We start from the raw sequence: 18,386 nt of genomic DNA on the forward strand, positions 1-18,386 counted from the left end.
GTCTCTCCAGATAGAGCACTATTTATGATCTGCTCAGCCCCTCTTGCTCTAATACATTCTGTATGCAGATAGAACACTATTTACAATCTGCTCAGCTCCTTCTGCTCTATAACATGCTACTGACACTATGGGCAATCTACTCTTCCCCTCTTTCTGTATAAAATGCTATATGCAGATAGAACACTAGTCTGCTATGGGGCTCTGTCTCTCTTAATTATGCCCCTGCTGCAGATCACTGTTTACAAACTGCTCAGTTACTCCTGCTCTATAACATGCTCCCTACAGATATGAAACTTTGTACAATATTTGTAGCTCCTCCTGTTCTAGAATATGCTACCTGCAGATAGGACACTATGTACAACCTTTTAGCTCCCCCTGCTCTATAACATGCTGCCAGCAAATAGAATACCATGCAAAAGCTGCCCTGCAGCACTTCTTGCTCTATAATATGCTGCCTTTAGATAGGACTGCATGTTCCATTTCACTGGTTTTTTCGTAAGTAGAGACTAGTAATTGCAGTCATTAGTATTTTTGAGTGGGAAACCATTCCAACAATTCCTAATAGTTTATACAATTACACAGAATATGGATTCTGTATTTAGGATATGATTAGCCTCCCAGTGCGTTCATGTTGGATATAATTTGTCCCACTGTTATAATATTTTGGTTTATTTACCATGATCAGTACCAATTATGTTTCTTTTGTTGAATTTAACAACATTTCTATCATTCCAGGGTAATCCATACATGTGCAACAATGAATGTGATGCCAGCACAAAGGAACTGGCCCACCCTCCTGAACTCATGTTTGATGCTGAAGGCAGAAATCCCAGCACTTTTTGGCAGTCAGTGACATGGAAAAACTATCCCACTCCCCTACAGATCAATATAACATTGTCTTGGAACAAGACCATTGAGCTCACCCAAAACATAGCAATTACCTTTGAGTCTGGAAGGCCCGAGAAGATGATCTTAGAAAAATCTCTGGATTATGGTGTAACATGGCAGCCCTACCAATTTTATGCTGCTGACTGCCTGGACGCATTCAGAATGGAGCCAAAGTCAGTGAAAGACTTGACTGCACACACTGTCCTAGACATTATATGTACAGAAGAATATTCCACCGGTTATGCGGCACATGCTAAAACGATATCGTTTGAAATCAAAGACCGGTTTGCAATATTTGCTGGACCACGCCTTCATAATATGGCTTCACTCTACAGTCAACTGGACACGACTAAAAACCTGCGGGATTTCTTCACAGTGACTGATTTAAGGATAAGGCTTCTTAAACCAGCGACAGGAGCCACTTTTGTCGATGAAAGGAATCTGGGAAGATATTTCTACGCTATATCAGACATCAAGATATATGGCAGGTGAGCATGTATTGTGTGAGGTTCAGTGCCTCTGACATGAATATTCTGTACACTATGCTTTGCTTCTATGTAAAAAGTATTGCTTTGGGCATCTTTTAGGCAATAAGGGTCACGACCTGCACACCAGCCGCTACAACCCTAACTAGATACATATAACACTTTCAAAGTCATCCAAGGAACAATGTCACACGTATGAGATAGAGTCAATGAAAGTTTGTGTGTTTTAGATAAAAATGTGTTCATCCCCACCTTGCCACATATAAATGCACATTCTGTATAAGACCACATACTAGCAATACTTTTGACATGCAGTAGCTTATCACACTGACTAGGAGGCTACCTATAGATAAATATGGCATAAACAACTTGTGGCCAGGTCGTTCCCCTGGTGGGTCCGGAACCAGATGGAACCCCCAAAAACCTGGTCCCTGCATAAGTAGTGCATTATAGAAGACCAGGGGCATAACTACAGTGGTAGCAGCCATACCAGATGCTATTGGGCCCACAGTGTCAGGGGGTCCTGGAATTTGACCTGACACAACAAAGAATGGTGGAAGTGCACCATAATATACAAAAGTGCATAAATGTGTGCGCAAGAGTGTAAGAATGTGTACATTTGTCCCCTTTTGAGGGAGAAGGGGGTCCTGTTCAGAAGTCTGCTATGGGGCCCCTCTTAGTTATGCCTCTGTAGAGGACTCTCACTGCATTACACATAGATAGACAGCATATAGAACATCAGCCAGTCTTAGCAATATATACAATAAGACATCTAAGATGGATAGATTATTTAACAAACTACTCATTTGATGATTATATGCAAATGTTAGGTTGTTAAGGTGACATTTGAACATTTTTTCCCTTATCTGAACCCTCTGTTGCCAGTTAACTTCCAGAATCTGTTGTTGTGTTAGGATATATCCCTGATATTAAGAGCATTAGTCAGAGACATAAGCCAGTAGGCTGCCAACCAGACCCCCACAGTCAGAGGCATAAGCCAGTAGGCTGCCAACCAGACCCCCACAGTCAGAGGCATAAGCCAGTAGGCTGCCAACCAGACCCCCACAGTCAGAGGCATAAGCCAGTAGGCTGCCAACCAGACCCCCACAGTCAGAGGAATAAACCAGTGGGCTGCCAACAGGACCTCCACAGTCAGAGACATAAGCCAGTAATCTGCCAACAGGACCCTCACAGAGGCAGAAGCCAGTAATCTGCCAACAGGGCTCCCACAGTCATAGACATAAGCCAGTAGGCTACCAACAGGACCCCCAAAGTCAGAGGCAAAGATAAGGCTTCAGGCTCCGGCAAGGAAAAATTAAATCTGTGATATATAGGACACTCCTGGTCTGTGGCTCTCTCCCCGGCTCTTGTAACTTGGCCATAAGGGTCCATATGGTATTTTTTGAGTGGTTTACTTTGTCTTACACACTTTCAATTGCACTTGCACTTTATCTGACAATAGCAAGAGCTAGTTCTTAGTATTGACATCTATGTGATATTGTGTGGTATTTATATATGTCTTCTTTACCCAGAACCAACACTGACGTTTTTTGGGGAGTGAGGGTGTTGACAGATGATTAGACCAGTTATCAACCTCCAGTGTGTATTGTATAGTATTGTGTACGGTTTTAGGGATTTTAGATGTTTGGCTGATATGTTCTCCTTATATGTTAATAAAGATTTACATTTTTGTTTGGATCTGCTGTGAGCATATCTCTGCTCTTTGTATTATTTTGGAATATATTCTTATATTTTCTGATCCCTGATATAATTAGCTGCTGTGCAGACCCCATATTGTTTACTATGGTATAAAGGGGTCTCTGCCCAATTTTCCTCCCAACATGGTATTGAGAATCATGTCTTTTGGCTACGTAAATACTATAGTACACCACTCGGAATATATCAAGCCAAGAGTAGGAATAGGTAAGATCACCTCTATGTGCAATACCCAAGAATGTCAACAAAGGTTTTTTTTATGCAAATGGATCAGTTTTCCGTAGCTTCAATGAGTCTCTATACTTCCTATAGCTCTTCACCCTTTCTCTGATCCATCACCCCATTATAAGAATACGCAAGTATTTTGGGTAATCCAAGTAAGTTTTGGATGCACAAATTCAACATACAGCATGTACTATGCCAATCCATGTATATCTGCAATTGTCTTATTCACTGTTTAAGCCTAAGACACTCTTCGTGCTGGATATAGCTGCTCCCTAAACAATATCCTGGACAGGTAAGAAAATAAATACAAGCAACGTATCCCTGTGTCTCCTGGGTGCGTGTTACTGCCAAGCGAGGATTAACAGCTTATCTAGGTATGCTCTGTGGATGGATTCAGGACCTGAACAAAATGTTTCATGCCGAACACTAAAAATGCTGTCTTTCCCATCAGGGTGGGATTAGATACTGGAGAGCCTTTTCTGTAACGGGGGACTGGACAGATAACAAGGATTAGCTGCTATGATACTAGAGGCTGGCAACAGCCCATTAAAATATATGAGCTATCAAAATTAGCCCTTTCACTGCCAGATGAGCAACACATTGCAGAATTATAGAATTGTACTTTAGACGGCAAGCAGCTTAGGTAGGATAATGAAATTAGTGTGTTAATTGTATGGAAAATGAAAATGATGTTCAGGAAAATGAAATGTGTGAAATTTCAGAGATGAATACACAAGACGACATTGAGCGAAGACGCCCCAATAGACTCATAAAGTACCAGTTATTTCACTATGACAGAGCCAAGGACTGGAAAGGGTAAAAAGAAAAACAAAACCAAAAACATGGAGAGGAATTCAAAAAAGCCCAATGATTATGTCATGCTCACACTTGTTTATGGAGAATCCTTTATCCGCTAATAGGCTGGAGGGACATGGACAGACAGTGGCAGCAGCGGCACTAGTTTGATGTACCATAGCTGACTATTCCTATGAAGTAGAATTGGCTGTAGTGAAATATGGTTTCATTTCATTATCAAACAGTTATATATAAAACAGTTATATATATATAAGGTTGGTAACAACCTTAAAGGGGATTTAAACTATTGACACTTATACCCTATCCTCTATGTTGATTACAGGGATTCAGTAATGATAAAAAAAAATCCTTTTAACTTTACATTTAACTAAATGTATTTTTTTTTTGTAAGAAATCATGTCCCATCAGGTTTGCAGATTGAAGTTAAGGATAGATCTGTAACTGGATGCAGCAGGACTTGATGTGGTTAGGCTAAGAGTGCAGCGAGGAAGCTAAGTAACAGTATGGTATGTGGGAGTGCAGTGATGAAGCAGAGCCATTGTAGTGCAACGATGATGTACAGCTGTGGCTCTGCAACAATAAAGCAAAGCTGTGGTACTTCTCTAAGCTATATTGGCATATCAGTGAAATAGTAGGGCTGAAGTCCACAGATATACCTCAGCCGAGGCCTCTGATGTAGCAGAGTATATGACACTTTGTCTTCTGGTGGCACATGATGCATTGCCAATTAGGCGGGAGCTGTGTAAAACCTTTGCAGTGGAGCTTAGGAGCTCCAAACTGTGTCTTTCTGTATCATTTGTCTGTCTTCTCAATCTTGGTTCACTATTCCAAGGAGTCTTATACATGGTTTATCATTGAATAAGCCTAATATTAATTGTTAAGCAGGTGGAAGTGAATGGACTGTTATCTGACAAGCCTTCTCCTCTCAGTACAGTATATCAGATCTTTGTCTCTCTTTAATAGAGCTGGCAGTTTAAAGGAGGAAAGTGAAGTGATACTAGACAAGTAAAGTTATGGTACTTGATATAATTAACTGCTGAAGATGCCTCTCATTTGCTGTGAAGGTCAACAAGTACTTTACTTAGAAAGATCTTAGAATAGAAGAAAATGTGTAAAAATTCAGTATTATACTTTAGCTGAACAGAAACACTATGACAGGTATGTAGCCACATGGAAATAAAATGCTTTCCTAAGGCAAAAGGGAAATCAGACATGTTGAAATTCAACATGCCCAATCCTTTTTTCCGTCACTACTTATGGTGAAATAGGCAATTGCACAGCTAATACACATCAGATGGCTGACTACTATTTGGTTAAAAAAATAATTTGCATTAATTTAAAAGCCTAAAAAGTGGCGTTTCATACATTTGGGCGCTATATTCCATGATGGTGATCAGTGCTGGGAATAACCATTTTTATATTTTGATAGATCGGGACTTTTGGGATGCATCAATGCTAAACGTATGGATGATTTTATTTATTTATTTGTACAAATTACTTTTATATTAGTTCTAGGGAAAGGGGTATTTGAACTTTTAAGTTTTAAAACTATTCTTACTATCTTATTGTCTTGCTAAATTTTTTCAAGGTACTTTATTCTTGAGAGTTTGATTGATCCTACCATATACTGCAACACTATGGTACTGCAGTATATGGCACATTATTATAGAGCTGCAGCAATGACAGGTCGTGTTGTCTCCAGACTCTCCATGATAATGTTGTGGGGAGCGACAATCAAAGCCAATATGGCAGTGCCAGCTCGGATCATGGTTGCTACCAGAGGGTGTTTGCTGCGACATGCAGCAAACACCTAGCTTGTATGGAGAGGGCTCAGTCTATGAGCCTTCTCTATATTCCCTTAACTGACTTGTGACGTACTATTACAAGTTTTTCTTCATAAATGGTAAAGAAACTACAAACTAACAGACTGAGATGCCAATTGTGATTACCCCTTATGGTGGCACCGGTGCCACGCCACCACTCATGAGTGGTCACATCAAAGGAGTTGATTAAAATGTAATGTCCCATTCTGTTATAAAGACTGGTTGGATTTCATGTTAAAGTACCTCTAGTAGTAGATATTTCTGACTGTTGAGTACAGTAGACATCACCTCACTCCAGATTTCTTGTGTACAGCGCAGCATATGGCGTTTGTAACATCATTTCGGATTTACAGCATTATGAACGGATTACTCTTCAAAGCAGCTTGTTTTCCCTGATGAGATTCAAGTACCACTATTTGTGGCTATTGTTCCTCATAATTCCTAAAATAAAATGATCAAGATCATTAAAAAAGGGCTTATCATCTTAAGAGATTTGCGCTTCATCTCATTCCCCTAGAGCCTATTAAACAGAGTACCACCATCCTTTTGCTTTTGCGTTTGGCTGATCCCTTCAACTAGAAGAGAGTTATTAAAACATAATAATTTCTCATACAAGGAGTATTGTAAGATGTGAATGTTGGCAACTAGTAGATATTTATAGCTAACATAAAATTCTATTAATAGTATACTAAAAAAAGGGAAGGTCAATCTTAAAGGGACTCACTCCAGATTTCATCCAATTTAACTGCTAGCCCCTTCAGGTAGGATATTAAATGTATGTTCTAGCATTGCCACATAAATGTAAAATCTCAACCATTAACCTATTAAAAAAAATTTCTCCAAAGTCAAAGTAAAAGTGTATTGCCTGAGAAGAGTCACTTTTAGAGGGTGGAAGAGGAGCATTACTTCGCATACTGATATCTTGGGCTCTATAGTACATAGAACCATGGTTTTATATATAATATATGAATAACTTCTTGAAGATCACATTAGTGCATCAAGAGATGCCAAAATAGATGCATCTTTATCTTCAACTGCAACATTTCCAGCTTTGTATATGTCTCTATGTCCCTCCAGTTCTGTAGATCTGGGATCTGAAAGATGAGATTCTTATCTTTAACAAGATATTTCTATGTGCTATATAACCCTGTATAACTGCAGACTCAAAAAATGACTCATCTCAAGCAAAATATGAATCTTCTAGTGAGAATAAAAAAGAAGGTGCTTGCATACAGCTCACCTGAGACCAGATAATATTGTCATTAATTTTTTGTTGGATTGGAGCAAGGAGAGAGGGATACCTCATCAGCAAAGCCTTGTGGATCCAATGGAAGTGAAAATAAAGAAGATTAAAGCACTTAAAAAGTGGATAAAATCACTTTTTCCCATCATGTTAAAAATAAAGATGTACATGTCACGCTTCAAATTATTGACCTGCCATAACCGTGACTAAGAACTAGGATCTTTACTTTGATACTTTTTTCTTTAATAATCTAGTACCACTTTTCCAAATGTTCAAGAAAATATCCAAAGAAAGTTTTTAGGGGCCAATTCATTTTTCTGTGAAGAGGACTGTCTTGTGAATTAAGACTTCACTTTTTAATGCTATTTTATGCTACACACAACTTTCAATCATTTTCTACTGTATTTTCTATAAAATGTTGGACAGTTAGAGATCACAAAACCCTTCATCACATGACCGGCCAATTTATGGACAGGAATGGCTGGCTGATGAGGTAAAAAAGAGGAGGCTTCACTTTACATATCACTGAAGCAGTGCAAAGCTTTTAATAGATGTTTTTGTAAATTACCTAATATCCTGATATGCACTTTACAAAAAACATGAGGTTAAGTGGCCGTGGGTTTTAAGATCTATGCTAGCGTCTTTTCTAATGTCATGACATTGTATTGAATTAATTTTTATGATATTGATCCTTTGGTCCACATTTAGGGAGCACATATCTATATATAGTAATTTTGTGTGTTTGTACACATATTTGTTTCTTCTAACATACTTGAAGAAGGATCATTCTTTTTAGTGCAAACTGCTTGCACATATATTTATAAGTGTGTCTTGGCTATTCTTGACATGAGACAAATTACTGCACTGAAAGGGGGCTTTCCCGCGCCACATTTATTATGCAGTGTCCGACAGAATGGTGCTGCACACCCTATGTAAAAGGTGCACCAAGTCTAAAGTTGGTGCGCTATTTCAGGGCAGTGCAGGGAGCACCAGATTCATGAAGAACATGCGCCACTATTCCTGAATCTGGCGCCCTCTGCACACTGCACAGGCAAATTGCACTTTGTACAGTTTGTACTGCTTTTGATACATGTGGGCCACTCTATTTTATAAGCAATACATAGAATATAACATTTGACCAAAGAGCAAATTAAGAATACTTTGTGAAATGCCTTTGGCTTCCAGTTTGGATTCTGTAACCCCTTTCGAGGGGCTATAGTCTGATTCCTTAAGGTTTCCGTCCACAAAGCTGTTAATATGAATTTCATTAACGTCTAGGACAGCAGCTGTCTGCATCAAGTTTGAGGTGTAATTTATGTGCGTCTTCTAACACTCCAGAGTGAGAGATGCAACAGAACATATTTATGCGGGATGTAACCTTGGCGTGAGGTTAACAATATCTACTGTAGCTCTGTCCCGGTTTTTTTTTTCCCTAAAAGTGTTAAGTACAAAATAAAAAAATTAACCTGGGCAGATTAAAGCGACCCAGAAAAAGGAAAGTCATCTGTAAGAAGGACATATTATACTGCAGGTGAATTTGCCCACAATCTGTGGCGACCGACAATCCACAGAGTACAGAAATAGCTGAAAAAGAATTAGTGAGAAGCACAGTGCAGCTAGCTATGGATTTCATATCCCGGTGGAAAGGTAACACGTAGATCTAACAGCAGTTTGTTAGAATAGCTATCCTCTGCTTCAAACGAGGACAGAACAATGTGAAGTTAGGATCTGAAGCTTTGAACTGAATAAAGCAGAACCGGGAATTCAGCTGCAACAGAAAAGCCAAAAGCTTTTTAAAAAAATCTCGGCAAAACTACGTGACAAGGTTATCAAGCCACATGTTTTCTTTAGCGCAGTATTAACCATTTCCTAGCTTTATTGGGCAACCTGATACTGCTCTTTTTTCTTGTGTGGTATGTCCCATTATTTTATAGCCAGCCCCTAATGCTTGCTAAATGACTTAGTTTACTCACTCTTGGCAGATAGCACTGTCCTGTATTGGGTTTATGATTCTACAAGTTTTAGACACCATGATTTGGGAATCCTCTGACATTCCTCTCTGCAATTCCTGTCAGGCTCTTTCGGGTTGAATGGGAACCTTTGATGAACAGTTATTTTTAAGTCTCTCCTGAGATGTTTGATTGGATTCAAGTCAGAGATCTAAGTGTGTACCTTAACTACTGTATCATCTTAGTTGTGTGCTTTGGGTAATTGTCTTGTTGGTCCAGTGTGAGGTCCAGAGTATTGTTGATCAGGTTTTCATAAAGTGTATTTCTGTAATTAGCTCCTATGCAGTTTAATGCTTTACTATTATGCTTTACTTTAGATAAGCTTTAGGGTAGGTGATAAGCAGTGTAGGCAAGACACTGAGGCTAAAAATATTAATATTTTTTGGAAACTTAATGTGGGCTTTAATGTGTATTTAAGAAGAGGCTTTCTTTCTCATGACTCTGACGTAAAGCCCAATTTAGTGAGTGCTACAGTGATGGTTTACCTTCTAAAAGTTCATCCAATCTGCACACATGATCTTTGGAACAGCAGAGTAGTAATTGAATTCCTGTTCTTCTCTCTTGCCAATGCCCTCAAACCCCAGATTATTGATTGGGTTTTAAAAATCTTTAATTGAAGAACTATGATGACCACTGTTCTTTTGAGAACCTTCAGAAATGTATTTGGATCATTAATCAAATCTATTCTTTCAGACAATCATTTTTCTGAGGTCTACAGGAAGTTATTTCCTCCTCAGGGCTTTGTGTTTGCTCTGATATTTGTTGTCAACTGTGAAACCTTATAAAGACTGGAGAAGGTCTTCCAAAATCATGTCCAGACAATGGAATGTAGTACAGCCACAGCAATCTCTGCGTTACCATATGGCATAACGCAGAAGTGTCCATGTCATGCCATAGACCTAGCTACCTAGCCAACTGTGTAACGTGTATACACGTAGCCTTGTTTGACATAGATACTGCAGGCTACACCACCCTCAGTGCAGCAAATATGAGCCATGATCGCCCACTTCAACCTGAACCAACAAAGCCCCAAACTTCCAGATGCCCTCACCACTTATCCCACAGATCCATTAATAAATGCATATCTGTGAAACCCATCTAACTCCATCTCATTGAGTCTGCACTTTTTTTTGTAAGGTTATTGGTAACTTCAGAAAAGCAGATGTTCAATCACTAAAACATTTCACCACAACCCGCCAGGAGGTAAAGTATACGCTGTCACATTGAGATGCTGGCCATGTGGACGGCTTGTTATAGCAACGTGAAACCTCACCCTAATGATGCTGACATACCTCTCAGTATTGTCTCCGTTTTCCAATCATCTTTCCCAGAACTCAAACATCCCTTGGCTTTATTTCTTAAGGATGCTGCAAGAAGTTACTATAATTTATTTACAGTCAGCAATCGATGTCTCACAGCCACTAATCACTGGGAAGATGAACTCACGACCTTGAGAAACTCAGCAGGCTTGTATTACCCACCCAACGACTCCAGAGATGCCTTGTTGTGTCTCTCATTTAAAGGGATGATCACTCTTATCTTGCAAAAACAAATTTGCTTTTAAGATAACCATGTTATTGCCTGTATAGACCTTGCAGGAAGCAGAGGTCTCAAGGAAATAGATCTATTTCTATTGGGTTAGTGGAGCTAACCAGGATACAGTTACACAGGAGCAACATATTTCATATGTATCATGATTTCCTCATAACCATTTCATAGGAATTATACTTCTTATACTATACTATTATAATTCTCATCACAGGCTTTTGTGCCCCTACCTTCTGTCTCACAGTCATTGTGAATGGGAAGCCTGCTGTACATGTAAAGTTTTTTTCATACACTTCTATATGAGTTGTCATTCAAGCCATACTAATGTTTAATGTTGTAAACTGTCATAGAAGTAAAAGGGCAGAGTAGCAAATAATTCATGGCTATATATCTCCCCTTGTTCATAAAAGTCATGAAATGATCCTAAACAGCAGAGAGTACATGTAACAGCACAATGCCTCACATATTGAGAGGTCCAACACAGTGACATGAGTACAAAAAAAAACCAAACCAGTTATTAAACACAATACTTGTATTGGAAAATTGGGGAGCTGGAGGATCCCCCCAGCATTATTTAAAATGTATCGGTATCCTCAAGATCCATGATCCTAATACCATGAAGATATATTTTTGTAGGCATCCAGCTATAATGTATGTCTAATGGAAGTCATTCACCTATGCTGCCACTCATGTTTCTCCTTCTACTTGGCACGCAAAGCAAGGAGATAAAGTGCATACTACACACTCACATTCAGTGAGCTGGAATGATGCCCGTCCGGCTAGGTGAGTACATGGACATTGTAGTGGAAGTTTCTGAACTGGATGAATGGATCAGAATGGTCGGAGCAGGTGACTGGATCAGAACTAGGCAGCAATGTAGAGAGTTATAAACTCATACTCCTGGGGATGATGGTTCTTACACAGTTGCACCCAATAAAGCAGTTATAATGAGGCCTTTGTATAGGAAGAGTGTGGCACTGGAAATAGTTTCCCCTTAAAAGTAACAATGTATGTAAATTAGGCTAAACGTGTTTTGGAGTGCTTAGCTCCTTCTTCATTAGTAGTATGAATTTAAAAAACGGCACAGTTCCCCATGTACTGTCATGAGTCATACACAGTGGCAAGGGCAAAAAATCACAGAGCAGTTGTAAAAAAACACACCTGTTTTGGAGGATTGGGGTGGTAGAGTATGGAAAACCCATATCCACCTACATTATTTTAAACTGTAATGGTGTACTCAGGATCCCAAATCCTAATATCTTGTAGATTAACTTTAATTATCCAAATAAAATATAAAATACTTACCTTGCCTGTAGCTTGTAGATTTAGTCTGCTCGTGTTGCTGTTTGCAGGCAGGATGTGTGTGTGTGAGCTTGTCTTGGAATGCAGGGGGAGGGGCTGATGCCGAGACACTGCAGTGTGAGGCAGGAGAATCTATTCATGAGAAAAATCTGTCCTGCCCAACTCTAAGTCAGAAAAATTACCGTCAGATCCTGGGGCAACCAGAATTGTGTACACCACAGAGACAGGTTGAAATTTTATCTGTGAAATGCTGTATTTTTGTTGATAACAGTAAATTAGAGATTGTGTTATTTTGTTATCCCGAGTATATTTAAGAATCTTGTCTTCATGGGAAAACTCCTAAAGATACAATAAAATATGTTTTTTGTTGTATTTTGTATTTCTAAATTAATTTAATAAAATTATTTCTCATTGCTACAATCTTAGTTTACCATTTGTATCCATTTTTGTAACAACAAGATTTGCAATTATAATTCTCCATAATGCAATTATAAACTCCATTGTAATAGAACCATATTATTTTATTGCAGCTAAAGGGATTTTCCAATTTACAAAAAAAAATATTGCTAATCCTATTTTATGCTTCCTTTTACTGCTCACTAAACCAGTTGCATCTGGTATAGCAGAAGGTTTCCAAATGTAAAAAATCCTGAGAGGACCCAACAAGGTTCTATCACTACGAACCCACAGAGGGTTTTATATAAAGGATATGGTGAAAGTCTGAATTTATTAGTTCTTGTAAGAAATAAAAGATTCTTTTTGGCCAATGAAATCATTGAATTAATATTATAAGTGTTGTGTTAAAATCGTCTTATACCTAAAAATGTATAATGGAGTAGACAACTTGAACTTAATAGAACCGACTGGTCACTGACAATGACCAACCAATGCTGAAAAAAGAAACCATAACACCTAGGTGTCAATCCATTCTTAAATTTCTAGGCATTTCTATTCCAGTCAAAGAGGAAGAAAATTATGCAAAATTATGCTAAAGAAAAGATGGAACGACTTAAGGTCACCAGCCTTACATTGACCCCTAGTTACAGACGGACCTCTTTGCCCACTTTGACCTCTGGTGAAGATCTCTGTATGCATTACTCTAGTCCTGAGCTGCAAGGTGTTGCTGGGACAAAAAAAGTTTGGAGTTGCATTTATAAATACACACACCGCCCACTTTATTACGTACACCATGTACACCATGCTAGTAACGGGTTGGACCCCCTTTTGCCTTCAGAACTGCCTCAATTCTTCGTGGCATAGATTCAACAAGGTGCTGGAAGCATTCCTCAGAGATTTTGGTCCATATTGACATGATGGCATCACACAGTTGCCGCAGATTTGTCGGCTGCACATCCATGATGTGAACCTACCGTTCCACCACATCCCAAAGATGCTCTATTGGATTGAGATCTGGTGACTGTGGAGGCCATTTGAGTACAGTGACCTCATTGTCATCTTCAAGAAACCAGTCTGAGATGATTCCAGCTTTATGACATGGCGCATTATCCTGCTGAAAGTAGCCATCAGATGTTGGGTACATTGTGGTCATAAAGGGATGGACATGGTCGGCAACAATACTCAGGTAGGCTGTGGCGTTGCAACGATGCTCAATTTGTACCAAGGGGCCCAAAGAGTGCCAAGAAAATATTCCCCACACCATGACACCACCACCAGCCTGAACCGTTGATACAAGGCAGGATGGATCCATTCTTTCATGTTGTTGACGCCAAATTCTGACCCTACCATCCGAATGTCGCAGCAGAAATCGAGACTCATTAGACCAGGCAACGTTTTTCCAATCTTCTACTGTCCAATTTCGATGAGCCTGTGCAAATTGTAGCCTCAGTTTCCTGTTCTTAGCTGAAAGGAGTGGAACCCGGTGTGGTCTTCTGCTGCTGTAGCCCATCTGCCTCAAAGTTCGACGTACTGTGCATTCAGAGATGCTCTTCTGCCTACAACAAGGCTTTTCTGCCCACAGAACTGCCGCTCACTGGATGGTTTTTCTTTTTCGGACCATTCTCTGTAAACACTAGAGATGGTTGTGCGTGAAAATCCCATTAGATCAGTAGTTTCCGAAATACTCAGACCAGCCCTTCTGGCACCAACAACCATGCCACGTTCAAAGGCACTCAAATCACCATGTGATTGGCTGATTAGAAATTAAGTGTTAACGAGCAGTTGGACAGGTGTACCTAATAAAGTGACCGGTGAGTGTATAAAACATACCAACTTACATACAGATTCAACTTAAGTACAAACTATCTTGTATGTAACCTGAGAACTACCTGTAGTATGTCATAAAGAATACAGGAATAAAAATAATAATCTTTATTTATACATATACAAATATAATATTACATAACAGAGTACAGACAGTCATATAAAACAATAGGAGTGAGGGCCCTGCTCACAAGAGCTTCCAGTCTATGAGGATGAGGGGGTGACACAAGAGCTTCCAGTCTATGAGGATGAGGGGGTGACACAAGAGCTTACAGTATATGAGGATTAGGGGGTGACACAAGAGCTTCCAGTCTATGAGGATGAGGGGGTGACACAAGAGCTTCCAGTCTATGAGGATGAGGGGGTGACACAAGAGCTTCCAGTCTATGAGGATGAGGGGGTGACACAAGAGCTTACAGTCTATGAGGATGAGGGGGTGACACAAGAGCTTACAGTCTATGAGGATGAGGGGGTGACACAAGAGCTTACAGTCTATGAGGATGAGGGGGTGACACAAGATCTTACAGTCTATGAGGATGAGAGGGTAACACAAGAGCTTACAGTCTATGAGGATGAGGGGGTGACACAAGAGCTTACAGTGTATGAGGATGAGAGGGTAACACAAGAGCTTACAGTGTATGAGGGTGAGGGGGTGACACTAAAGCTTCCAGTCTATGAGGATGAGGGGGTGACACAAGAACTTCCACTCTATGAGGATGAGGGGGTGACACTAGAGGTATAAGAGCTTGTATAATGGTTCAGTCATTCTTTATAAGAATACAGGGCCATATTTGTCTTGGACAATTCATTCAAGTTTACTGATCAATTTCCAAATAAATAAATAAAATGTTAACTTGATGCCCAAGTCTGCATCAATTTCCTTTGGTGTTACTGCAGTTTCTCCTGTTACTTTGGTCAGACATAGCCAGAGACCCTAGAGAGAAGGAAGAAGCAGTTTATTACTACTTCTGTCTACTCCTTTCCTCACTATATAGCACCAATGTCTATAAACACAGTTGTCATGTGATTGCCGAACCTTAAGGGGACAGCTCTGCCCTAGACATTTGCCCCTTTAGGGCCCTTTTTTCCCTATATCTGGGGCAACAAAACAAAGTCGTCTACCCAAGTCAAAACCAGGATAGTACACAAAGACAAAATTACTAACCACAGAGTAAAGTCCAAGCCAAAGTCACAACGAATTGTCTGGATGGTACAGAGTCAGCCCTGCAAAACGGGATTAGGAAAAAAGGCCATGTGTGATGTCAAGAGATCAGGTCAGCAATATTCACAGTTTTGCTGTCATCAAACTTTTTAGCTATAAAGTAAGAAATAGCTAAAAGTTTCCATCAGCTGACACCTCAAGTTCTCAGCAGCCTCCCATTACCTTTAATTCAGTTCTCTGCATTATTTCTTCTTGTATTATTTCTCACTCAAATCCCTGTTGAAGTGTAGCGTCTACCACAGCTGGCACGCGTTTTATCTGAATAAGGAAAAGGGGTAGGAAATTGCAGGTGGACAAATGATAGTTAAGGTAAAGAAAGAAAAGGATTAGATAAAATCCGCTTATATCACCAAGTCTGTGGCCTAGATTTATCAAACAGTGTAATTTTATCTTATGTTATTTTGTAGAAGTTTTAGTATCTTATTTATCACAATGTGTCCTATAAGATGTATTACTCCAAGTAAGAAAAAAAAATCAAATTGTTATAATTGTGTGATTAAAGCTTTTCATAGAAAAAAATGGAAGTGTAAGGAACATGCCCATGACTGTAATGTGGATGAATATATCATTAAATAAAGCTGGAATTCTGCAGCCATATATAATAGGGTGACCATGTATAAAGGACAGTACTGTTTTTCATATAAAATATATTCTGTATAATACTATTGTTGTGTAAGTATATCACCCATGTGACTCTCTAATAGAGAGCCATTCAGTCCCCAGATCAATGTCCACATGGGGGAGCAAAGACAATAGGATAGATCTGATGGAAGATAAAGGTGCCATACAGCTTAGAGAGAAGTAAGTTGAATGGCATTGGAATAAATGAGTAAGGAATATGCAAATTAGTTTTCCACAGTGGGAAATGGAGAATAATGCCTAAGGGCAGCTCCCTCTTTAACTATGCCGGACTATCAAGAAGCCTATAACAGCATGTGATAATAGCCAAACCAGTCATCTTTTCAAGAAGTAATATACATCTGTAGACATCGCTTATCATACAGTGCAGGAAACTTGTTACACAAAGTGATAGGCCATTGACATGGCTCAGTAAAAATTAATTTCTCCTTATGAAGATTGCCTTTGGCACCTTTTCTTCTATGATTTGGCCATTTTCTTCTATAATGGTAATATCTGCCATTCAGGCTGCCCACATATGTTTAATGACAGCAGGAAATGAATGACAGATCTGTCTGGAAATGTTTTTTGCAAGAAATATCCTTGTTGGACAAAAGGTCTACAATAGTCAAAAAGATCATTTTCCAATTATTAGAAATTGTGACTTTTATCCAGATAATGAAAAAGTTTGTGTCGGTTTAAATTGTGTCATATAATCCACCTAAGTTTAGAAGCAATCTAATTGTTTGAAGACAATAGAATTCTGTTCCATATGTCTGCGAGATTGTGGGAAGGATTCTAACACTTGTGTCTTCATGAAGATCACAGTATCTATTTCTTCACAGGTTACAACTGGGTGTAAAAGCAATCTCAGTCTTTTATAATGTATTCAATCATTCATTTCAATGTATCTCTGGTTGCTAGTCTTCATCACTATAATTTAACTAATGCACAGGATCAGACAAGATTTCCTATTTGACTCTTTGCAAATATTTTTGTCATATTCAATGGAAAATCCTTCTTGGCTTCTGTCTATTCCTATATTGTTACCTTAAAAGATTAGCCTATTGTTCAGACCTTATATAGCAGTATGTAGGATCCATACTTAGTTATGTATTTTGCTGCATTGCGCTATATACAGTACATAGTGTACATAATTTATGTAATAAAGCATCAACGTTAACAAGGAAAAAGTTTCTCCGGTGGTATGACATGAACCCTTACATTTCTTTGGGTGCTGTTGTGTCCCCACAATACCTAAAATGTGGGCATAATGCATAACTGTCCCAATGTAACTCAAGATTTCTGCTAAGCTGTTAGGGGTATGTATGTGGATAATAGGCCCTGGAGGGAATCTACAATGATACAATTCATAGCTATGGTAGAGCAGGTAGCAATAAGTTGCTGATTAAATTGCTGTGTCGGCACTGGGAAATTAGTTGGTTTTTTGCAGAAGATTGGGCATTCGGTTTCTAAGAGATTCGAGATTACTGGATTAGGAGCTTTAAGATGCTAAAGGATCTACCACAGAGGGACAGTGGACTTTTTGAAGGCAAACCATTAGGTTGGTAGATTTGCTTTATTGAAGCTTCACTGAATATTTCAAAATATTTGGTAATCAGTTGGTCTTCACCAAGTCTGTTTCCAATGGTTGAAAATTTATGAAAATTAATATATATTCTTTTAAACAAAGTTTAAAAAAACAAAACAATTACGAGGTCATAACTAGTTTTGTTCATTTTCTAAAATAGTTTTTATTATGGCTGGGGTAACCATTGTGGTTATAGTTAGCATTTTGGTTAGTGTTAGGGTTAAGGTTAACACTGACCCTAACTCTGACCCTAATGATAACCCTAACCCTAATAAAAAAAAATTATAGAAAGTGAAAGAACCTGATAGGACTTGTCATTGTTTTAGAGGTCTAGAGGGGGGCATATACCAGTTTCATTGTATTATTATCTACAAATCAACTAATAGATTCACTCATATCTAATATCTATTGATGGATCAAAGGCAAGTGCTAAGTTGATCACAACAGGGAATCTGTGGTTTGGCAAAAACAAAAATAACAGGTTTACCAATTACTGAAACTTATAATGACCTTTGGCCTTTCAGATAACATTTTATTTGTGGGTAGCTCAAACTAGTTGACACATTCTTCCACCCTCTTCTCTAATGACCAAGTTTGGCTTATTTTTGTGGCATTTACGTGCCAGAAATGAAAAATCTTTAACACTGGACAGTAGAAAAACACCAATTTCAATTTGCATT

General features: G+C 38.9%; 1 protein-coding gene across 7 annotated transcripts in view; it reads left to right on the forward strand.

The window, feature by feature from the left end:
- Positions 1-18,386, forward strand: part of NTNG1 (netrin G1) — a 165,695-nt gene that overhangs the window by 70,971 nt on the left and 76,338 nt on the right. For all 7 annotated transcript variants that reach the window (XM_072128613.1, XM_072128614.1, XM_072128615.1 and 4 more), the window contains exon 3: positions 736-1,376. In XM_072128613.1, coding sequence (XP_071984714.1) covers positions 736-1,376 — 641 coding nt within the window. The remainder of the gene's footprint in view (positions 1-735; positions 1,377-18,386) is intronic.

This window comes from Engystomops pustulosus, chromosome 10, assembly GCF_040894005.1.
Source record: "Engystomops pustulosus chromosome 10, aEngPut4.maternal, whole genome shotgun sequence".
NCBI classification, from domain to species: domain Eukaryota; kingdom Metazoa; phylum Chordata; class Amphibia; order Anura; family Leptodactylidae; genus Engystomops; species Engystomops pustulosus.